Source organism: Takifugu rubripes, chromosome 12, assembly GCF_901000725.2.
Source record: "Takifugu rubripes chromosome 12, fTakRub1.2, whole genome shotgun sequence".
Lineage (NCBI taxonomy): Eukaryota > Metazoa > Chordata > Actinopteri > Tetraodontiformes > Tetraodontidae > Takifugu > Takifugu rubripes.
The window spans coordinates 9,829,593-9,852,588 of record NC_042296.1 but is presented as its reverse complement, the minus strand read 5'-3'; the positions used below and the strand labels follow the sequence as shown (position 1 = coordinate 9,852,588).

The window sequence follows — 22,996 nt, the reverse complement described above, 5'->3', positions numbered from 1 at the left end:
CATTTTGGTCCAAGTTGAAATGACGACAGAACCAACCTGTGATATTTTTTTGGCAGTAAGGATAATATTACTCTCTTTTCTAGTTTTGAGGCGAATCGTGCATTTTCATTTTAGTAGATTTGTAAGTTATTATTTTTTTAAATCGAACTGACAGAGCGGAGTGATAAGGGGTCGCTAGGGGGCGCAGGGCGGAAGCAGCAGGATTACCTTCATCTCTTCAGTGTAGTTTATGACGCAGCGCTGTTGAAATGATTGAAATGATACCGGAGTCGTTTCATTTTAAACTAATTTTACAAGTTTTAAATGCTCAATGCTCCCCCGATCACTGTAAGCTGCAACCATTGTGTTTCTTCTGGCCGAAATCTGTTTGAATTTTTTAGTTGTTACGCATTTATTGTGAAGCCCCGGCGACCGGAAGCCTCATTTATCCGTGCCTGGTTTGACAGCGATCACACGAGCTCATCAGCTGTCCGCGCCAGGGAAGCGGTGTCCTAATTATCTCCACAACAGCGACGGCGGGGCCAAGTGAGCGACTGTGGCCTCAGCTCACATGTAAGTTCTCGCACACTTGTCTGTCCATGATTCTGTGACAAGAATTGAGATAAAAACGCGCATTTTCGGACGGTCCCTGGAGGAACCGAGAACAGCAGCTGTTAGCCTCAAGGTGCCTCAACCAGAGGAGATCCGGGATTACACAGGTGTAATACTTGGCGCTTTTCACTCGCAGCCTTTTCGGTTTAGTCACCTCACACGAACTTTGGTATTCGTTGTAAATGTGAACGAAAGAAATGGTCAATAATGTCGTTTTTTTTAATTGATTCGGCAGTAGCTGTAATTCTGCCGTCAGCGCGGACCAGCAGATTGTGGTGATGTTGGCTGAACTCCATCATTCCATCCTCAAATGCCTCTTTTTGCGAATCAAACCAAAGCGTTGATCTGAGTGATGATCCATAATGCAGGAGCCCACCATCTTGGATCAAATGTAACCCAAATGCTCCTGCTCATGAGGGTTTGACACACGAACATTCCTGCAGTTAATTTGCACTTGAACAATGCGGTTAAAAAAAACCTGTCTCTAATTACAAGTACTCAGCCTATTGAAATAATTCAAAATCAAGAGCAAGTCAATGATTCTTTACACTTTAATGAACAAGCATCACAGTCTTGATCTTTACAGGCTTTAAATAAACCAGTTTGGTGTTGAGAAACTTTCTTATTGATACATAAGTGTGTAAGTTTACTGTCCTTTGTTACATTACTGGTTTAAAGCACATTAGAGTGGCCCTGCAATGAGCACATTCCACCCTTAACAGCATTAAAACATTACTTCCAAAGATGGTGGGAGATACAAGCAGAATCTTCTAGTCTGAGGTGTCTTCCTTTAATGGAGAATGCTCAACTAAAAAAGAACCACGTTGCCCAGCATATATAGTAGGTTGCTTTATGATCAAAGCCAAATCATCTGTTCCATGGTCCATTATCAACACTTCCTGAAAATGTTAAAATCTGAATGGTTTTGCTGATAACCAGACAAACGCTGGCCGTTGATAACCTCCATGGTGGAGATAAGTGACAGCAGTGGCCTCAAAGGAATAGATGCCAGTTACAACCAGCACAGTGAGATAAAAATAAAAATTCCTTACTTTCCTGTAAGGAGAGAGAAAATAAGTTCTAACCCAGCTGTGTTTCTTGACAGAAGTGGAAGATGCTTCATGTGGGAGTTGGATTTAGAAGAGATTTGACCCTAAAACTCATCAAGAACTTTGTATTGAGCTGCTGAGTGCAGCCCTGAGAGCGCCAGCGGGAGAAAGAGAGCTTGTCCTTGTCCAGAGATGGGGGCTAGTTTCGGTCACAGAGATCATTGTTCTGCAGAGGATTCTCACGGGAGAAGTTGCTGTTGAAAAGGTGTGTTATGGGGTCACGTCAGCAGCGCAGATGAGCGAGTGCACCCGAGTCTTCATCCGCAGCTTGAAGAATGAGAACTTACCGTGTCTGGAACAACTAACTGCGTTTGTTTTTCCTACCTGGAAAATAATCAAGTTCCTCGGATCAAATGACTGTTTGTGGATCTAAGAGGCTCAAAGCTATTGATCGTAGCACCGAAGGAACCTGCTGAGACTCCTGCAGTGTTGTCCTGGAGAGGGGAATCCATATGGAGGCAGAACATACAGGTTAGTGTCAGCATGTAGTGACCAGACTCCTGTCTGTCTGCCTGTCTGTCTGTCAGCTGTTTAGTAGCATCTTTTCTGCCTTATTCATATGCCCATCTTCAAGTAAGACCTTGTTTTAAGCTTGAAAACATAATACCTTCATTGAGATAAAATTAGTTCCTCAAGTCATTTCCTGAGCCCTCTATCCCTTTGTCATGTCCTGGATACTGAACAAATAAGATAAGGAATATTATTTGATAGTGTATACCTTCTTGTTAGTAATGATTAATAATATAATTAGTGAATGCTACAAAGCAAACATGTTTACAGAATTCACCACTATATTACAGCGTTCCATTTTAAGGCTGTTCCCTGCTCTCCGGGCCTGGAATTTCAGGCTCAGCACAGGTCTTTCTAAAGATAATATTTCAAGTTTGACTCCGTTCCAGTGAGTTGGCACTGGTCATTGGTCTTGTGCATGATTGTCGACTGGCCGTCGCAATGTCATTTCTGAGACCACGAGGGCCTTCAAAACAACTTCTCTCAACAAGTTTCTCTCAACAATGTTGCAGCTTTAACGCCACTCTGCTTTTACTGGTTTGACTAATGTTGATAAGTTACGGCCCATCACAGTTCCAGCATTAAAAGACTCCTAAACCTGCTGAAGAAGGGCCACAACTGTCTGGAGCCTGCTTTAAACCCACAGGGCCCTGCTCAGGTTCCCCTTTAAGGTGCGAACTTGTGACAGTTTTAGTGCCATTTTCAGTATCAGATATGATGACAGAACAGATTTTTAAACTATTTAGCACATATTCAGATTCTGGGTCCATTTGCATAAACAGTTCTAGTTTGAGGAGTTAAGATTGTTTGGCTGCATTATGAAGCCTTTGGCTAAGATGGAGTGATTAGACTCCTGTCCCCAGTCTGTAAATAGACTTTTTTGTATTTTTTCCTTCCTCGCTTCCTCTAAAGTCTGCGGAAGTCACCATTTTGTAAATATCAGTCCTGTGATGTCAAAGTCTCATTAGGTTTCAGGAGCCGGGATAATTCTGGACTGGGAAGATGTTTTAACAGTAACATTCTTTCTGGATCTTTATGACTGTCTTCTGCTGTTGAAATAGTCAAAGACTCTTTGTAAAGGCAAATGAATGCAAATACCACATTGATATTCTTGGTGCTCTCTCTAGAGTTTATTCTTATTTGCATCAGATTTGGTTATCACGTTGATTTCTTTGTTTTAGCTTAAATTCCATCTTCTCTAAAGAGTCTTCCTCTGTCACCACGGTAAAGTCCTGAGATAAAACCAGAATAATTCCCATCAGCTCCCAGCTCAGCTGTCTGCAACTGTCGTTCTACAGCCTGGATATGTGCATATGAACAGTGGAGGAATCCGTGTTACTGTTGTGTTTTTATCCTGATGTAAATGAGCAATAACGCAGCTGTTGAACTGTCTCTGCAGGGTAGCAGGCAACCAGCTCGTCCTCTGCAGGTTTCAGGGGGGGCCATGAGCACTGGTGCTGCACGGTCTTCACGCCTCGCTCCATTGCACGCTGATTCCAGCCCAAGTTTTGGCTCTGTGCAGCCTGTTTTACACCAGCTGTACGGCAGAAAGGTGAAGAACCTCATTTTCATCCTGTAGACGTTCAAATATTAGAGCAGCCACCTTTAGATCCAGCTCGTTGTGCTTATTTACTGTCTTCCCTGTGTTGCGTTGGCTTTATGTTTGATGGGTCATAGCAGCATTTGTAGATTTTAAAAAAAACTAACATTAGTTTCACTCTCATGTTTTAGGTTTTGTGAGAAAATGCTCTATGCATGTTCCAAGCTGCTTCCCTGGAGCTTCCCTCAGCTGTTCCTCCTGCGGCTGACCTGCCTTTGGTTATCGGCTCCTTCACCAGGTAAAACAAACAAAACTCCTGGCATATCTACAGTTGTTGACTGAGAACTGATAAGAGATTTCCACCTGTGTGTTCCACTCTAAATAACAACCTGCACTTGCTTCCACACCTTTGATTACTCAGGGAGGATGTTCATCCTTTTAGAAGATTTTGGGCCCTGCTGGGTTTCCTCCTTGTTTACTGCTCCTCAGAAATGAGGTGACCAGACAGACGGTTGATTGAGCTCCTACTGTGTGCATGTGGGTGAGTGTGTGTGTGTGGTTGCGCGTGCCTGTGTGTGTGTGTCTGTACTGTCTCACTGTCCCACTCTGCGCAGTGGCTTACACAACAATACAGGACAATAGGGGCTCTGTGAGGAGACACAGTGGACATGTTTGAGGAGGGACACAGTGGGACAGTGAGGCCGAAAGGTTCCTCCCCTAAAAACTCCCCATTAACAAAACAACCTTTTCGGGCAAAAACGCAAAGCGTGGGCTCCATTGGGGCGGTCCTTTTCCACTAGAACTGCTGAAAGCGCCACTGCATCTGTTGTGTCAATGCGAGGCAGAGCATGTTCAGTGATGTGGGGCAGGTGCACTACAGCTGGAGGCAACTGCGCTTGTGCGGGCAGTCGTAGGAGCTACTCCACCTCCCCAAATGTCCACTGGAAACGTTGTTGTCTGTCACAAGGAATTCTGTAACCGATGCGCAAACATCCCATTTATGTGCTCTTGCATGCAGCAACACAGAGCTTTTTCCTGATAAAGTCAACTTACATGTTGCCATGGTAGCAACAGTTCCAAGACTACGACTGTGCGTGTGTGTGTGTGTGTGTGTGTGTGTGTGTGTACGCACGCATGTGTGCACACATGCGTTTCCTTTTTCAGTTTGTTTGTCTTGTGAATGGACCTGGGTGTTGAGGGCCTTACCCTGAGCAAAACAAGCTCTGAAAAATAAATGATTAAATATTGAGTTTAAAAAAAACAAAAAACTGTTTTTACAGAAAAAGGTGTCCTGGATTTGTGAGTTGTGGAGTTATTTGTCTGTTGCTAGATGTATAACTAGATTCTGATTGAATTCATAACTCACAAAGCTTTGTTGACCAGAGGCTGGCTGCTCATTAACCAGCAGCTGGTAGAAATGTTATTTAGCTGTAATGCAACCAAACCAACCCCCCCCCCCCCCCCCCCCATCCCCACACACACACACACACACACACACACACACAGACTCTGGCTCTTTGTTTCTGACCCTCGGCCTTTTCTCTGTACAGTAAGCTCAACTTTTTTCATCAGACAATCAAGAGACTTGTTGAACAATGGAAAATATTTTGTATAGAATCCAGAATCCCTCAGATTTTGGCAGTTTACCAGGAGAACAGTGTTCCTTTAAATGTGATGTCCCCAGTTACACTGCTAATTGGAGTGTGATAAGGTCGGGGATGGAGCTTTGTTCATCGTGAGCACTGTTTTGGGTGTTAATCAGAGTTTTGTTCAGTCAGGAAAAACCTCACTTCCTCTTTACTGACTTGGTCGACTGCTCAGACAGTAGCTGCATGTCAGCCGAGAGAGGTTCAGTCGGGGTGTAATCTGTAAATGCTATCACGGCTAGAAACGGAAATCTTTGGTCTTTTCACCTGTAAATAGAGTTTTGTTCAAGCTGAATCGTCTGCTGTGGAGCGTATAGTATGTGTGACTGCATGGTTACAGGCCGTGACCGTGCACAGCTACATCTGAAATAAGTTAGTCTGAGGTTACTTATCAGTGTTGTTGGTTACAAAGGACAAAAAACAATTTCAGTTATTCCAAATTCCCTTTAATTCCCCGCCCCCCCGTGATGTTTGGACCGTGACAGTGATTCAAAACCCTTCTCCACCTGTACAGGTGTGTCAGGAAGCCTCTGCAGGGTGACTGGCGGGGTTCTCGGGATGCACTGGAGCAACGTGGTCACCCTTGGGTGGCGCCCCCTAGCAAATGGGAAGGGAGGCGCGACATGTTGGGAGTCGTGCTGCTTGAACCCCAGCTGCAGTGCCGTTTGGAGCCTGGGCGGGCAGTGCGTGTTGCTGAGGTGCGTGCAGGACAGGGGTTGCGCCATCACCTTGCTGCCCCAGCCCCATCAGGAGTCCCTCGGACTGCTTCAGTTGTTGGCAAAGGTATGGCGACACGACATCCCTCGAGTTAGGTCGTAAAACAGCAAATAGTGGAAGTTTTATCTCCACATTGGTTTCAGCAAAGGAGCCGTAGAGTGTAAGCCCGAGACATCAAATCTGAAATCTGCAGCTACCGTAAGATAATTGGTGATAAAACATGAAATCATTCGTTATTTTGAAGGGGCCTGTTATCAAAAGACAAAGAAGAACTCTTGGAGCACAACATGGAGGAAGCAACACACCAAAACCTGGACAACCAACAGACACGGTGCATCCACTTACGTTGAATTACACTATATAGATGATGTTAAATATTTGGAGCGTTCCTGAACTTCCCTGTCTTCACGGCAGATTCCCACAATGGAGCTGACTCCAACAACACCCAGCCTCGCCCCCCTTCTTCAGAGAGCCCCGACCTTTATCTCAGTAACCAGTGGGAGTGCAAACGCCTCTTCACCACACAAGAACTCCACCAGTGATGCTTCGTCTTCCACCAACATCAGTGATGTCACACACACGTCCACAGCTGTCTTCACTGCTCCAACAGAGGCTCCTACAGCGGCTGGTAAAGAAGCTTTTGTTATATTCGTCTGCAGTCATATGTCTCTCCTTCATTTACTAATTAGAAACTCTTGAATAATACAGCAGCTCTGGCTTAGCAGCTCTGCACTTTTAGTTCTTTATCAAGGTTCCTTTAAATATCCTTGAGTCGTTGTCACAAAGGCTTCATTCTTCATAACCTGCTGCGTTAGCTAATGTATGACAGCATTATTAACCTGCTCACATATTTTAGAGCGGACGGCTCGGATGTCATTTCTAGATGAGGTGCTGAGCTGTGTGTGTGTGTGCGTGTGTGTGTGTGTGTGTGTGTGAAGCTCTTCAAATGTAATTGTGAGGAATGTGCTGAGACCTGCTTGACTTCTACAAACAGGAATAACTTGTATAACGCTAGTTTGTCCTCCCTGAAAGACGGCAGCTTATTTTACGCTTTGCTGAAATGGTCACGGAGGCTTGCATCTTTGGACAGATCTTTTTGTTGTAAACTTTCTGAAACAGTCTGAGTGGCTGAGCAGGTATACAGGCGTCAGTGGAGGAGACGAGGTGAACACACAAGTTTGGAAAGAACGTCTCACGGCGCCTTTTCACTGTTGAGTTGTTGAGTGTGTCTTAAATAAGATAAATAAGTCATTCGGTCTAGTCACATTCTCATGAGGTGGACTTTATAGTGTGGAACAAACAGAACATTTGAAAAGTTCTCAGCTAATAAATGTCTGGATTAGAGTGCATAAATAAGAGTGAAGAGATGTTCATTTTTTTCCTATTTTTGGGGCCTTTGGAAATAAATCCTAATTGTGTTTCACCTTGTTGATTCAAATCGGTGATTACAGATCCTGCTCTGATTTTATTCATTTCTAACATGAATCAACATCTCTAAGCAAATGTGTCTTGGCTGTCTGGTCACAAATGTGTTGTGGGCTCAAACAGGCAGGAGCAGAGAGCTGGTGGTGTCGGCGGGAGAGAGCGTGGAGGTCACACTTCCCCGCAACGAAGTGGAACTCAATGCCTTTGTTATCCCAACACCTCTAGAAGGTAAACAGATAAACAAGATAAATACTTTCCGCTGGTCTCTTCACTGATCTGCTGATACTGACATCTGCATCCTGTTAAGGATGCTTAATGTATTGTTTATTGTTGCTTCATCTCCCCAGAGACAAACTATGCATACGACTGGCATCTGATCACTCACCCCAAAGATTACAGCGGCGTGATGGAAGAACGGCACAGCAGGACGCTTAAACTCAGCAAGGTGCCATCACATTCACCTCCTGCTGAAAATAAGCATGCAGCTGGAGCTTTATTTTAGCAGACGTTAGCTGTGCGCAAAGGCTGTCTGATTCTACGTGGGGCTTCCTCCTTCTGCTGGGCTGATTTGTCTGCTTCCTTTCTGTCAGCTGACGGTGGGCCTCTATGAGTTTGAGGTGACGGTGGATGGCGAGGGGGCCTATGGAAAAGGTTACGTCAATGTGACAGTCAAACCAGGTGAGTGCAAAGAAAAAGATCATTTACAAAAATTTTTCCTCTTGAGCCGTACAGCATGTTTTCCTTTTTTTATTTATTTTAATTGAGAATGTAATTATAGATGCTCTTACAAAAGGTTAAATGAAAGCTTTTGATGTACGACTGGATGCATAAAAATGTTAAAATCTTACTGACGAATGGGATGTTTTTAGGGTGACTTTTTACAAACAGTCAAGTTTTCTGATTTCTTGGTTCGTTTTGCTACCGGTTCATAATTCTGCTTCATGCGGACTGAATAAACTGCTCCTATCACCTTTGTCACATATAGGCAAAGTTACCTGGTGAGTTAATTTCTTCTTTTCCACTTTACAGAGCCTCGAGTAAACAAGCCGCCTGTTGCTGTTGTTTCGCCAAAATTCCAGGAGATTCTCCTGCCGACCAGCTCAACATTTATCGACGGCAGCCGTGAGTGTCTCCCATGACAACTGCCGCTGCAAAATACATAGAATCCTCCTCTGCAGCACTGGATTCCCTTTATCCGATATGTTTTAAACACACCACAATTTCTTGTTGTAACTTTTAAAGAGAGCACTGACGATGACAAGGTTGTGACGTGGCACTGGGAGGAGGTCAAAGGTCCCCTGCGGGAGGAGAAGGTCTCTGCTGACACCGTGGTCCTCACCCTTAAAAGCCTCGTGCCTGGGAACTATACGTTCAGGTGCAGCTGCGCCTCAGATGACTCTTGAGCATCCAAGGACATTCATTAATTGCAGGAGAATTAAAATATAGTTGTTCCACGTAAAAAGGTTTTATTCCTAACTTTAGCAATGTCCTCTTCAGTTTGACAGTCACAGATTCTGATGGAGCAACAAATTCAACAGAGGCTACTCTCTGTGTCAACAAAGCCAAAGACTACCGGCCCGTGGCCAACGCTGGCCCCAACCAGGTTGGACTCCTGCCTCGATCGTGGCCTTTCTTATTTAGGGATCTAGTTAAATAAAGCTGCAGAACTTCAGACATTATAGAACTGTTAAACAGAAATCTACTGTGGTGACAGTGGTGTAAAGGCAGCAGATCTTCCCTGGCCCACAGCTTGTGATAATTGATAGGTTTGGATATAAAAGACTTCAAATATTTGTTTTTCACAGTGTTGGTTGAAATAACTGCTTTGAGAAAGTTCTTCTGTTGATGATGTGTTTGTGATGGTGTTTAACTGCAGCTGGTTTTCTCTTTAACACCATGCAGGTCATTCAGTTGCCTCGTAACTCCATCAGTCTTTATGGCAACCTCAGCACCGACGACCATGATTCCCTCTCTTATGAGTGGTCTCTCAGCCCTGAAAGCAAAGACAAAGTGGTGGAGATGCAGGTGAGATGGGGAAAGACCAAACGATTTACTTATTGGTCATATTGCTCTTGGGTGAGCAAGCAATGTCTCACGGTGGCGACTGTTTGTGCTTGTCAGGGTGTACGAACACCAATCCTGCAGCTGTCAGCTATGCAGGAGGGAGACTACACCTTCCAGCTGACTGTGACGGACTCGGCTGGCCAGCAGGATACGGCCCAGGTGACTGTTATTGTGCAGCCAGGTAACTATTTTTGATTGCTTTTAGCTCTCTTATCACATGTGTTAACTCCTGGATGTTTAACCGGCTCGTTTCGCCTTTGTGTGCTCAGTCAATACTCGATGCTAGCTTCACTCTCAGGTGCACTTTGTACAAATACACATGCAGACAATCGGTGAGGTGTAATATTCAAAAGAAACAATGAGTTCCTACAAGGTAACATTTGTTTTGTTCCAATTGCTGCAAACTGTGTGTGAACACAACAGTGTGTTAGAAACAGCACCTTGTGTTGTGATACTTGTAAAATACAAGAGAGGACAAGCGGCTGCTGGGTGTCTGCTTTGTGTGTTGATCTCCATGGCAACAGATGTTAGAGAAGTATCTGCTAGGCTATCGCTCCTCTTCTGCTGGGTCACATCCTGCTCTACATGTAGCTGTCAAGTAAACCTCCAGCCCCTCCCAGGAGGGTTTCCAAGTAACTTCCCTGTAGGAGGGACTCGGTTAGGACCCCTGTGAATGACCCTTAAGGGGGGGGTTCCTGCAGTAGAGACATGCACCAACAGCCCTGTAAAAGTACCTCAAAGTTCCTGCAGTGACCCACGTTTGAAGGAGATTTAGTTCAGTAATATTCCGTCGGGCCGTAAACGTCGGATGTATTGATGTTAGAAGAGCGCTCTGAGGTTTTTGGACTTCTCTCACTTTACCAGAGAATAACAAGCCACCAGTAGCAGATGCTGGACCAGAGAAAGAGTTGACGCTGCCTGTGGACCGAACCACGCTGGATGGCAGTAAAAGCTCGGATGACCAGAAAATAGCAACGTATCACTGGAAGCAAATCAAGTCAGTCCCACAGACCCGTGCACAGTTTACCGTGCATCGTTGTGAATGCAACACATTAGAGTTACATTTAAAAACGTTCAATGGTCACAGTCGAAGTGACTTCAGAGTCCATTTGTAGGAAATTCTCCATCCCATTTTTTTTTTTTTTTACGTGTTTGTCCATTTCTCCCTCCTTTAGAGGTCCGGAGGGTGTGAAGATTGAGAATGCAGACAGTGCTGTTGCCACGGTGACCGGTCTGGAGGTCGGCACGTACGAGTTCACCTTGACAGTTACTGATGAGAGGAAGCTGCAGAGTAGCGACACCGTCACGGTCATTGTCAGGGAAGGTTAGTTGAAGATTATGGATGATGAAGATGATGACATACTTAAGTCTTATTTTCTTTTAAAGGTTTCACACTGCTCCACAGTCACACCCCATTTAAAGCTAATTATACCATACTAGTTACAGTTGAGTTACTTTAGGTCGAAGGTATCGTGTTTGAGGACGTTGTTCAGATTGTTATGACAGGAACAATTACTCCTTATTCTGCTCCTACCAGCTTTGGGTTTGCAACATAGAAGTGTGCTTGGAAGCAGACGAAGAGTTCCTAGATGTGTCCTAATAGTGTTGTTTATAGCGTCCTGCAGTTAGTCTGTTCATGTAAATCTCATTAGCAATAAACTATGTAACAATGAAAAAAACTCTGTCTTGTAACCTTGAACAAACATTCAGCATTTAGTGATGTACTATAATCACTAAATAGTACTATAATATTTTCTCAGAAAGGGACCAACCACCAGTAGCCCATGTTGTGTCTAGTCCACCTATAGCTCTGCCTGTGAAGACTGCGGTTTTAGATGGATCTCACTCTACTGATGACAAAGGTGGGGTCAGCTACCTGTGGACCAGAGATGATACCAGCCCTGCTGCTGGGGTGAGTCTGACCAGGCCATAACGTTGAGCAGAGCATAACAACTACAGAAAGGTACACGTCGAACATGTGCAGCAGGGTATTAACTCCTAATGCGGCCTCTGGTCTTTCAACAGGAGGTATTGAACAACTCTGATCACCAGGCAGTGTTGTTTCTGGGCAACCTGGTTGAGGGGAAGTACAGCTTTACCCTGACTGTAACTGACAGTAAGGGGCAGAGCAGCACAAGCAGGGGCACAGTGGAGGTCAAACCAGGTAGTGAAACCAAGCCCAACCTATAGCTCCAACCTGTACAGTCACACTCTGCTAGATGTGTTAAAGAGTGTGTCTCACCCCCTCTGGTTATCAGATGCATATGAACGCGACCTGGTTGAGGTGGTGTTGGAGGTAGCTGTATCCCAGATCTCCCAGCGTCAGCGTGACATGCTCCTGAGGCAGATTGGAGTTTTACTGGGCGTGTTGGACAGCGACATTGTGGTACGAGAGATTGGTGCGTTCAATGAATACAGGTGAGTTTTTGTGCTCCATTTAGACCTCCTATCAATAATCATTCTAATTTCATCCAGATATTGGCATTAATTTTGCATTGGGACTATCTTCTCTCCCCCCCAGCACTCGTCTGGTCCTCTTGGTGTCAGGTGGTCCAGGGCGCCCCCCACTGTCTGGTCGCAGCGTTGCATTCAGTCTGCGCAACAAACTGCGCAAACAGAAGAATGACTTCCTCATTTTCAAGGCCCGACGGGTGGACACAGTCAGTACGTATGGATTGATAAATGACAGCGGTTTAAGTTCGTCAGATGCTTCTTTTTTATCTGTGCTAAGATGCTTTGATGTTAATAACCTAGAGGTAAAAACTGCCTAAAGCTCAGAAGTTGATCATTTTCGACCTGCCATTGTGACTCGTATCCTCTGTCTACTCTCTCCGTCAGTCTGTCAGCTCAACTGCTCGGGTCACGGCGAGTGCGACCCGTTCACACGACGCTGCGTCTGCCACCCGTTCTGGATGGAGAACTTCATCAGAGCCCAGTTTGGAGAATTGGAGAGCAACTGTGGTGGGTTTAACTCCTCTATTTAAGCAGTTTAATGTTGAAAAACGTGTCATCAACCAGTAATAACCTTCCATGTGTGTTTTCTGCTTTCAGAGTGGAGTGTACTCTATGTCACTATAGCATCCTTTATGATTGTGGTTGCCATAGCAACTGTTGTCTGGGGGATGGTGTGTTGCTGCAAAAGGTGAGCACTACTCCTCAGGTAATCATTGTGTGTTGTATAGATCACAGCATCTTATGTGGAAGTCTCGTCATAGAAAATAAAAGTTGTAAAGGTCAAAGGGTCAGGTTACACTAACCTGGAGAACGTTGCCTTATTAAATCTCTACATAAAAGAGCTTCTGGTTTCCAAGGCAACAGCTGCCTGTTCCTGTTCCAGCAGCCCTCTGACCGAGAGGTTACACCCAAAACCTGATGGCTCTCTCTGTTGCGTTATAAATGAACGTAAACACCGGCTTGTTTTTCTGGTAATCGGAGTCTCTGTTTTAACAGGATCAGTCAGGCACACAGGGAATTCTCCTGTGTGCATCTGTTTTGTTCCATTTCACATCCGACGGTGCACACACAACGTTTGTAGCTGTTATGAGAAGGGTGCATGCATGTATTTAAAGTTGACACTGGAGGCGTGTTTATTTGTGGGAATGCAAATCTGTTTTTGGGTTAATAGCAGATTGGGACTTGGACTTTCATCATTGGAGCATTTGCTTTGCATGTGCTGAGAGTCCAGATACAAAACGTCCCCATTTTCCTTTTCTTACTGTGTTTTTCTGTCAGTCCAACAACACAGCTGATATTTTCCTATGTGTTTTAATCTCTTGAAAGGCGTAAGAGCAAAGCACGCAGAAGCAAAAGCAGGTATAAAATGCTGGAAGCTGATGAGCAAGACACTTTGGAGCTGCAACCACCTAGAGCTGGTAAGAGACATGTACCAGTAAACCTGAGATTTCACTGTTTGTTTGTTTTTTTTAACTCATGTAGACACATTTTCTGTCAACAGCTCAGAAAGATGTGGACTTTTAATCATTTTAAGTTTAGACATACAGTCTAGCAACCAACTGAGACACATTCAACATCCACACACATCTTGATCTTTGATTTTCTAATACATAAATAGATCTAGTTGTCTGTCTATAATAGATGTATCATAGTTAGACTAGCTGGAACATTTCTCCTTGGTGAGATGGGCCCACCAGCCTTCCAAGTCTCAGCCGTTTAAATGCCACGGTCAGGCTGGCCCTGCTTCAGGGGAAGGATAAAACAACGTGTCTGCGGAACTGAGATGTGGCGCACGGTTTCCTGACCAGCTCCTGTTTTGCTGCGTTCCCCCAGCTCGCCTGAAGCCCATGCCGGCGCCCACCTCTTCTGCCCTCATGCATTCAGACTCGGATCTGGACAGTGACGATGGGCAGAACGGCGTTCCGTGGAAGGAGCAGGAGCGCGGACACCTCCTGCGGCCACAAAATGGCTCCCTAAGGAACGGCCAGGGACCAGCCCGGAGCAAGAAGCAACGGGAAGAGTTGCTATAGCGATGGAGGGGGGTGGGGAGCTCAGCGCTACCTTCACAAACGGAAACAAACCTGTTTTAACTGTTGCACTCCTCCGTACCACACTCTTCCTGCGTCTCCAAGGTTCCTTTAACACATAAACCTCTCAACTTTGTAGACAGGATGAAGGTTAGAGAAGCTGCACACACGTCGTCCTGCTGTCATTAAAACGTCACTGTACTGGCCATTCTGTGCTCTCACTGAGCCATTCTAGAGGGAAATATCACATTTATACACTGGGAGCTGGGGTGACCACTGTGATTTAAACGGTAGAACATAGACGCCCCCCCCCCCCATCCCTTTTATTTAAGAGACCTGAAGAATGTACTTTTCCTCTGTTACTGATGTGACCCAGAGAGTTTCTGGAGTAAAAACTGGAAAAAAAAAGTGACATAAACCAGCCACTCGACGCAGTCACACATTGCCTCTTGTAGACACGCATGTGGAGCACTTTTAGACGCCACACTCACACGCGCAGTTCAGCCTGATGCCTCTGAACGTTGACTCATGACGACCAACAGAACAAGCCCCCGTCATTCAGAAAGAGAGACAATTGCATGAAGAGTGAAAGGTTCTGCTGAGGTCTGATCCAGAAATAACTGTCTGCATGTTTGTACTGTCGTATGTGAGTGTGTGAGCAAAAGGTGTTGCTTTAAGGTGTTGCTGTGGATGAAGTCAGGAAGACGAGATGAGCGGATTAAGTGCTGATTAATGAAGGACTGTTTGAATTTATCGGGGTTTTTTTTGTGAGGTTCTGTTTCCAACATCGCGGCTGTGATTGGATTTTAATGCAATTTGATTTAATGTCTCTCGAAGTCAGTCCAGTGGAGGATTGTTCTGGTTGAGTAGTCCACCAAAAACACACCAAAAATTTGGGTTGTTTCACAAAGGTAAGAATTCCTCCAGCATTAAAGCCGGTCAAGACCAGGAGCTCCTCACTGGTGTCAGCTGCAATATGGACCATTATCACAGCCTTTTAGAATTCAGTGTGACGATCAACAAAAGCAGACGTTAAAATCACGTCGGTAACAAAGGCCTACAGGTGTGTTTCGTAGCAATTCTTAAAACAAATATCCAGTATTTTTTAGAAGCTGTCATTCTGAGAGTTATTGGCCATAATTATAAGAGAACCTGGACACGAAGGAGCTCCAGGCTCGTCCCCGTAACTGCTGTGACTGTGAAACTGACCTGGAAGTCACTTTTTCTTTGCTTCTTGAATGTTAAAAAGGCAAACCACTGATACTGTTCCACTCTGGGAGGATAAAAAGTCTGTTTCTCACTGTTGAGTCATCCTGTGGAGCTCTGTTAGGGAATTCTCCTGCGTGCCGTAAACGCAGGTGCAGAACCTTCCAGGTTATTTCACCAAGACTTGTAGAATTTCATTTTCTTGGTATTAGAACTAGAATCCAGTGTTCCTTGGTGCCGGTTCAATACAATCACATCTTGGATACACATATTCTGCTTTCCCCCCGACTTCAATCGTTATTTTTTAAAAGCTCACAATGGCAAATAAAATCCAGTTTAATCTTTGTTGGCGTGGGCATAAACGCTAGTTACAGTTTTATAAGTCACTTTCATGTCCACGCTGATGAAGTCCACCGTGAGGACAGGCAGATATTATGGGAATTAACTGTGAATAAAAGTGAATTGAAACTGTTTTTAAAAATGTTTGGATGAAGGAACAAGTGATTTTTGTGACCAGACCTGTTGCAACTGGATAATCTGTAAACTTTAAATGTTTGAGTTCCTGAATTTTTCAGAGAAGTGTACCCTTGTTTCTATGTCCTGAGTAAAAGAATGGTTGATAACTTACTTTACACCATCTTTTCCTTTATTTACACTGATGTATGAGAATTGTGTTAATATCTCGATAGGATCATTCAGTGCAAAGTTGGAAAACGAGAATGAAATCTGAAGTCTTATAAAAATGCTGCTTTGAAATTGGCCAAACGGAGTTTATTCCTAATTAGGGCCACGGGGCGCTACTAAAAAACAATTTAATTTATGACTGCGGTTGCGGCGATGTAAATGCGCCTTTTACACGCTTTTAATTATGTTGTGGGTGGAAGTGAAATGAGAACTTGACTTTTCTGCATCAAGGGCTGCAGATGAACTCTACTATCGCTCCCTCGCCGCACACAATGCCGACTTCTCCGCGGGAACACTTGATTTGACACATCGCATCTGTCAGACTTCGACCAGCAGGAAGGAAACTGTCGCTTCTTCGTGGTTTTTTTTATTTTTGCCTCGCTCCTTATATGGGAATGATATTAGCCCGCGCGCAAGGGCTTGTGGGTAAACCTGCTCCTATCCAGGAAGAAAGGAGGCGCCGCCCAGTTGTGCCCCGCTACTCTCCACTCTGCTACGGCGACATTAAGCACCAAATCACGGCTTTCACACCGGACAAGGTAAGCGTTACACTGTCAACGCATTCTGGTGGTTGCATCGCTAGTTACAAAAGAACAATTGCTGTCTTTGGCGGCGGCACCGAGTGATTCTGGGATCATTTATTAAAATCAGTGTGATGCTAACAGCCGCTTGCTAACGTCCGTAACACATGTCAATTAAATGTTTGCAAATCTTGGGGTTTTAGCCTATTTACGATTGTGTCTCTGGTGTTTTTGTAGCACTCCTTTTCCTGCTTAAATGTGGGAACTAACATTTCTGCAGACCACAGCAGCACCGGCTCTAGGGGAGGGGTGAGAGGCAGAAAATGCAGGAAATGCGAGCAGCAACACAGTTGAGCTGCTCCGTTGTCCATCAAATGTGTCGGAATGCTCCACTTGGACAGTCTGGCTCTTATTCGTCCGATTATCGTCACACAGGGACCTTTGGACATCTTCTGGAAACCTTTTCTGAATATGGAAATGAGCAACGACAAACGCTTTGACAGATTAAAACATTCACTGCAGCATTCGTGGCTTCCATTTTGGCCAATATGGGTCTTTTAGTTATTACTATTCCCGATTTGCCGCATATTGTCGTTGGTATAAAATATAGCTGTTTACTATAGTGTGTATCTGATCACAGAAGTTTTATAATAATTAGTTTCTCGCTTAAAACTACTACAATGGATCCCCTGTGTTGGTTTGTCCCGATGTGGATTCTTCACTGGAAAACACAAGTTTTGAAACTCAACAATGTGTAATTATGTCTCCCAAAGGATGACAAACCCAGAAGTTTCATTTATTTTTGTCAGAATTCCACAGAGAGTCATTTAAGGAAGTCAGCCCTCGTGTTTGGCTGCAGCTCCACCAAACACCTTTCAATGCCACTCCCTTCCTGGTCTTGTGTTGAGTCACGTCTCAAGTGAGCCCTGGAGGTTTTATGGTTGGACTGGACCTCCACTGAACCTGGAGATCCTGCTTGGGTCTGAGAATTGAGGTCCGGTCCAATTACAGAAGGTCCTGTGTGTTTATCCATTCCAACTTTTTATGTGCAGTTGAGGAATATCAAAAATGTGGCTTTGTGATGACCCAGGTGTGTAACGTAAAACTGGAGTGGGAAAGGTTTAATACTCAGCCCAACAAACACCGTCCTGGTGGGAGCTGAGGAGCTGCTACTGTGGCTCTGCCCAGTCACCGGTGGAAGTACCTGAGGCTGACAACCGTCCTCAGGTTACAGCCGATTATGTAACCTCAGCCTTTTCCGTTAGGAGTGTGTGTCGTCTGGGATTATGTTAGACTGGGATTTAGCTGAGCTTAATTGTGGATTTAAAGGAGTGAGTTGGGAGAATCGGTGTAAACAATAGCTGCTGCGGGATTACGGGCCGGTCTGCCATCGACCGGGAGACGAGTGCTGCGTTCTTTCACTCTACAAGACTGGACACGTCAAACATCCATTCCTTTTCCCCCCTCTTCCTTCCACCAAACAGCAGATGTGTTGGCCTCCATTTTTTTAGGTTTAACTTGTCCTGATCTGGGTCCAGCTGTGTCCTCACCAGGTACATCTCCATATCGAGGCTTCAGAAGTCAATTTACAGATTTGTTACAAAGTGTTGAGTCCAAGAATTACCGTGTTTTTACCGCAAACCGGGGTCAAGTCAAGTCGCGGAGGCTTGATGAGCAACGAGTGCAAAGTCTCTCAGGATCCAATCAGATAAGACAAAAGAGCGCAGCCACTTGTTATTCCACTGAAAGTAGCTCATCTTTAATTGCGGCAGTCATTGTCTGAGCGGCTCGGCCCCCAATTAGAGGAATACTGGAACACGGCGTCCCACTGGGCCTCATGAGTTATAGACATGCAAAGGATCCGGCAGGGTCGGTCTGATGCAAACCAAAGTCTGTCGATACACATTTTGTGCACTCAGTTGTGATGCTTGAAGATCATTTGTGTGCAACTGCATGTAATTGTGGCACTTTTGTGCTTTTCTCCCAGGTATGGCTGAGTTAGCAAGTCTGGTACAGCGACTGGAGGTGGCGGTGAGCCGCCTGGAGTCCGTGTCGGGTTCTGGAGGCAGTGCCGGAGAATCGGCTGGTAAAGCTCCAACTGTTGTTTTAACCATGTTCAGCTATTGTTGCTCCTCTCAGGTCCTGTTTGGTGCCTTTCTTATTAAATAACTAATAAATCCCTTATATCGCTGCTGATAACACATCAGCCAGTGGGGGGTTCAAGCTTGGGGAGAATAAAAGAAAACCAAAGCTAATATTTAACGAAAGCGTGAGTTTTACTGATCCAAACTGTTCATGTTCCACATGCAGATGCATTCTACAAGTAGAGAAGGTTCAAAGCTGAAGGGCAGGAGGAAGTGATGGCTTGGGCTGACCTGCAGCAGGTTCTGGGCGCTCAACAGCGACCCCTAGTGGTCACCGGGCAGCAGAGCAGTCTAGTCGGGGTTGAAACGTTTTATTGAGAGGGAGGATAGATGAGATGATAAGCCATCAGCATGTGTGAGTAAAGGTTTAGAGCAGCTGAAAGGTGTGTGTGAATGTTTCTGCTTTGCTTTTCTCCCCTGGAGCCGTGTCTGTATATGTGGAGGCCTTCGATGAGATCATCCAGGGACCCGTGGCCCAGTACGTCTCCTTGAGCCAGAAGATCGGGGGTGACGTCCAGAAACATGTATGCTACCGTTCACATGACCAACATCTGTTTCTTGTGTTTCCTGTTGCGTCAGTAATCACAACAGACTGTTGCTCTTTAGAAACGCCACGTTTAATTACGACAAGCTGTCAAACGATTGTGTCACTTGCATCCAATCAGTCCCTCCAATGTTATTCTAAGGCAGAATTCTGATGCTTTGAGTCTGGTTCTACAGGTGCTTCACTCACTCTCCTCTCTTCTTTCTCCAGGCAGATATGATAAAGCAGGGCTTCAGCAGTCAGAGGCAGCTTCTCCTAACGGCCTCCACCTCCCAGAAGCCCTCTGATGTAGGTCAAACGCACCTCGTGCTGCTGTCGCCTCCCGGACCATCGAGCGAGGGCTCAAAGACTTGATGTGATGTTGGTCCGTCATGGTCGGACCTGAACATATCTATGTATCTTCTCTTCTCCAGGCAGTTTTCACCTCTCTGCTGCAGCCCATGTCTAAAATCATCCAGCAGGTCCAAAGCTTCCGCGAGCAGAACCGCACATCTGCACTGTTCAACCACCTCTCTGCTGTGAGCGAGAGCGTGCCCGGCCTGGGCTGGGTCGCCATGGTGAGACGGTGGGGGGGAAGGTGTTTGGACTGTGTGTGTGTGTGTGTGTGTGTGTGTGTGTGTGTGTGTGTGTGTGTGTGTGTGTGTGTGATTGCTGCAATCACCAATTACCGTTGTTGAGCAACAGTTTCCTGGCAGGCTGCAACAGAACTTTACTGTTTTATTCTTTACACATGAAAGAATCACATTCATGTTTGATAAATTCTTATAGTAGTACATTTGTGTTCAAGTCTTTTTAAATGTGTGTTTGTGTCCCAGGCTCCTAAACCAGGCCCCTACGTTAGAGACATGCAGGATGCTGCCATGTTCTATACCAACCGTGTGCTCAAGGAATACAAGGAGAAGTAAGAAACCTTTAAATCACACTTGCAAACATCTGGTTTTTGATCTCAGCCTTGCTGTAACTTGACTGCAGCAGCCAATCTTTTTTTGTTTTCTGTGGCGCCTGTGAAAGTTTTACTGGGTCGGCTCTGCCAGCTCGCTGGCTCACTCACTTCCTGTTTTTCTGCTTCACACGAAGGCGTTTAAGAGCAGACGACCGAAACAGTCGGTCAGAGTAATTAAACCGGGAGTGTCGGGATGAATGTTGGAGTAAGCGGATGCGCTTTGTTGCCTCTGGTCTCCACAGGGACAAGACACATGTTGACTGGGTCAAGGCGTACCTGTCCATCTGGACGGACCTGCAGAGCTACATCAAGCAGCACCACACCACCGGACTGAGCTGGAGCAAGAGCGTGAGTGCTCACTTTAACGGGCCGGAGCTGCTTATCAGTTAAAGCTGAGGAGGATTTTAATTGTGCCCCCCCCGCAGGGTCCTGTGGCTTCGGCCTCTGCTGCTCCTGCTGGGGGCTGTCCCCCACCTCCACCTATGCCACCTCCTCCCTCCATGGACATCAGCCAATCCTCTGGCGGCGGCGGCGGCGGCGCTGCTGACAATCGGAATGCTTTGTTTGCCTCCATCAACAAGGGCGGCGACATCACCAAAGGTCGGGAGCAACCGCCCCGAATCGTGGATCCGCTTCCAACGCTGGCTCCATGAATGATGGAGCCTAAAAATGCTTCGTTTCTGACTCTTCCAGGCCTGAGGCACGTGAGCGACGATAAGAAGACCCACAAGAATCCAAACCTGAGGGGCCAGGCCCCGGTCCCTGCTGGACCAAAGCCCTACTGTCCCCCGGCCCCCCGGCCCACGGCCACAGCTGCCTCCACGCTGCCGCCTGTGCTGGAGCTGGACGGGAAGAAGTGGAAAGTGGTGAGTTAATCACAAAAACCACAAAAAAATGAAGATTTGTGGAAGCTTTTGGTGAAAGATTCCTGACCTAGTTGTCTGCTCCACTGATGTTCTGTGCAGGAGAACCACGAGGGAGCAGAAAACCTGGTGATCAGCGAGACGGAGCTGAAGCAGGTGGTTTATGCTTTCAAGTGTAACAAAAGCACGCTGCAGGTCAAAGGCAAACTCAACTCCATCACTCTTGGTGAGAAGCAACCTGCGAATCAGCTGAAGGTTTTCATGTATGTTGAGGTGTCGGTGGGACAGATGGGGACAGCTGCTCAGCAGAAGGTCCAATCATGGGTCAGACTGTGCTGCTGTGGCTTGGGTCCTCACATAAACACTACTCGGGTTTATTTATCTGAAACATCCTGTTTAAGCTCTCCCCGTGATAACGGTCTGACCCACAGTAGCAGATGTTCCAACCTGAATAAATCCTTTTTCAGACTTTTTTACCATTTTCCTCTAAATCTTTGACCATGAGCTTGTTTAACACAAAAGCATCAATATTAAAACCAAGTAGTCATTAAGATATAAAGTTCAGGCTCTGATGATCGTGTGTGTGTGTGTGTGTGTGTGTGTGTGTCCTTTAACTGTGCACGTTTCTCTCAGACAACTGTAAGAAAATGGGCCTGGTGTTTGACCACGTCGTCGGCATTGTAGAAATCATCAACTGTAAGGATGTGAAGATCCAGGTGTGTATCGCCAACGTTTCCAGCTGTGGTTCCTTGTCGGTAACAGAATCAGCCTGACGGCAGCATTGATCTGCCTGCCCAGGTCATGGGGAAGGTCCCCACAATCTCCATCAACAAGACGGATGGTTGCCACGTGTACCTGAGCAGCGACTCTTTGAAGTGTGAGATCATCAGCGCCAAGAGCTCCGAGATGAACGTCCTGGTACCCGGCAAAGACGGAGAATTTGTGAGCGTTCTTTTGATGTTTTGGATCTTCGGTGGGTCGGAATTCACGGTGCAGCTAAACGTTCCTCTTCTGTGCCTCTCCACAGACGGAGCTCCCCGTTCCTGAGCAGTTCAAGACCGTCTGGGATGGCAGCAAGCTGGTCACCACAGTAACAGAGATAGCTTGATAGACAGGGGCAGCATGTGACCCGGCTGCCTCTCCCAGTCCATCTGCACCCATCACCCACTTCTTCCTATGTGTGAACACCTTCCAGACCAGCTGACCTTCTCACTCTAGACAGACCGATTAGGAACTAGTCTTTTACTCGCCCTCCTTAAATCAGCCAATTGTAAGCCAATGAGAGGAGCACATCCTCCAGCCAATCAGCAGGGAACAGTTTGTCACTTAAGTACTTTTCCCAGAAAAACAAGGTTTTGCCAACTGCTGGGATGTTGTGTTGCTCATGATGTGAATGATGCACAGCTGATGTTACACACTGAACAGCCAAGAGGGGAGCAGCTTCAGGCGGCTCTTCCTCCTCTCCCTGACCAGGAGCGGCTGCTGTGTGTGTGTGTGCGTGTGCGTGCGTGTGTGTGTGTGTGTTTTGGCCTGATCTCTTCTATTCCTGGATGCAATTTAGCACTTAAGAGAACCTTCATATCAGATCCACTAACATGTAACTGCATTTTCTCCACTGAAATGGGTCAAAAGCGAGTTTCATGTTCAAACCTCCATTGAGGTGGAGCTGGAGGAACTTAAATATTAAAATCATGTGGCTTTCATTCGACTTGCACGTGAAACATTCCTGAGTATTTAAAAGAAAAACATTCCCTTTATGGACTTAAGTCGGTAAAATTGTGCAATCAATTAAGTAGATGTTTGCAATGGGAGACTTGGAACATTTCACATTGGACAACTAGAGATCATCACTGAACAGTCTTATCTCCATCTCTGCGTCTGCTCTGGAGCTCATCGCTCAATTTTCTTTTGTGTCGTCTTTTGTCTGTTTACCTCCAAACTCGGATTTCTGCTCATCATTAGTTCTGGAGCATCATTAAAAATGTTGCAGTAAAACTCTTGGGATTTT

At 45.7% G+C, this 22,996-nt stretch overlaps 2 protein-coding genes across 3 annotated transcripts; both read left to right on the top strand.

Moving 5' to 3' along the window:
* Nucleotides 1-63: 63 nt before the first annotated feature.
* kiaa0319l (KIAA0319-like ortholog) lies at nucleotides 64-15,919 on the top strand. Of its 2 annotated transcripts, XM_011609292.2 has the most exons (26): nucleotides 64-552; nucleotides 1,531-1,617; nucleotides 1,697-2,171; nucleotides 3,610-3,762; nucleotides 3,942-4,048; nucleotides 5,911-6,179; nucleotides 6,358-6,444; nucleotides 6,528-6,741; nucleotides 7,662-7,766; nucleotides 7,886-7,983; nucleotides 8,129-8,216; nucleotides 8,568-8,660; nucleotides 8,781-8,913; nucleotides 9,036-9,141; nucleotides 9,441-9,563; nucleotides 9,660-9,783; nucleotides 10,467-10,599; nucleotides 10,778-10,926; nucleotides 11,363-11,514; nucleotides 11,628-11,766; nucleotides 11,861-12,020; nucleotides 12,124-12,266; nucleotides 12,441-12,563; nucleotides 12,654-12,744; nucleotides 13,383-13,474; nucleotides 13,890-15,919. In XM_011609292.2, the coding sequence occupies exons 5-26, from the start codon at nucleotides 3,955-3,957 to the stop codon at nucleotides 14,084-14,086; spliced, it is 2,913 nt and encodes a 970-aa protein (XP_011607594.2). In that variant the 5' UTR covers nucleotides 64-552; nucleotides 1,531-1,617; nucleotides 1,697-2,171; nucleotides 3,610-3,762; nucleotides 3,942-3,954; the 3' UTR covers nucleotides 14,087-15,919. The 2 variants fall into 2 exon arrangements, with proteins under 2 accessions (XP_011607594.2, XP_011607593.2); XM_011609291.2 differs by lacking the exon at nucleotides 1,531-1,617.
* Nucleotides 15,920-16,362: 443 nt separating this feature from the next.
* cap1 (CAP, adenylate cyclase-associated protein 1 (yeast)) lies at nucleotides 16,363-22,983 on the top strand. Its single transcript, XM_003969183.3, has 13 exons — nucleotides 16,363-16,512; nucleotides 18,482-18,580; nucleotides 19,062-19,162; nucleotides 19,393-19,470; nucleotides 19,596-19,739; nucleotides 19,998-20,083; nucleotides 20,368-20,473; nucleotides 20,551-20,725; nucleotides 20,819-20,991; nucleotides 21,091-21,214; nucleotides 21,622-21,704; nucleotides 21,787-21,930; nucleotides 22,016-22,983. Exons 2-13 carry the CDS (start codon nucleotides 18,484-18,486, stop codon nucleotides 22,094-22,096), a joined length of 1,392 nt encoding a protein of 463 aa, XP_003969232.2. The 5' UTR covers nucleotides 16,363-16,512; nucleotides 18,482-18,483; the 3' UTR covers nucleotides 22,097-22,983.
* Nucleotides 22,984-22,996: the final 13 nt, after the last annotated feature.

Bases quoted from the DNA above. Each gene is read 5' to 3' on its own strand.
- kiaa0319l (XM_011609291.2), top strand. From the start codon at position 3,955: ATGCTCTATGCATGTTCCAAGCTGCTTCCCTGGAGCTTCCCTCAGCTG. The intron at 4,049-5,910 runs GTAAAACAAACA...CCACCTGTACAG, and splicing joins GTTATCGGCTCCTTCACCAG to GTGTGTCAGGAAGCCTCTGC. The intron at 12,564-12,653 runs GTGGGTTTAACT...TTCTGCTTTCAG, and splicing joins AGAATTGGAGAGCAACTGTG to AGTGGAGTGTACTCTATGTC.
- cap1 (XM_003969183.3), top strand. From the start codon at position 18,484: ATGGCTGAGTTAGCAAGTCTGGTACAGCGACTGGAGGTGGCGGTGAGC. The intron at 19,163-19,392 runs GTATGCTACCGT...TTCTTTCTCCAG, and splicing joins GGGGTGACGTCCAGAAACAT to GCAGATATGATAAAGCAGGG. The intron at 20,992-21,090 runs GTGAGTTAATCA...TGTTCTGTGCAG, and splicing joins ACGGGAAGAAGTGGAAAGTG to GAGAACCACGAGGGAGCAGA.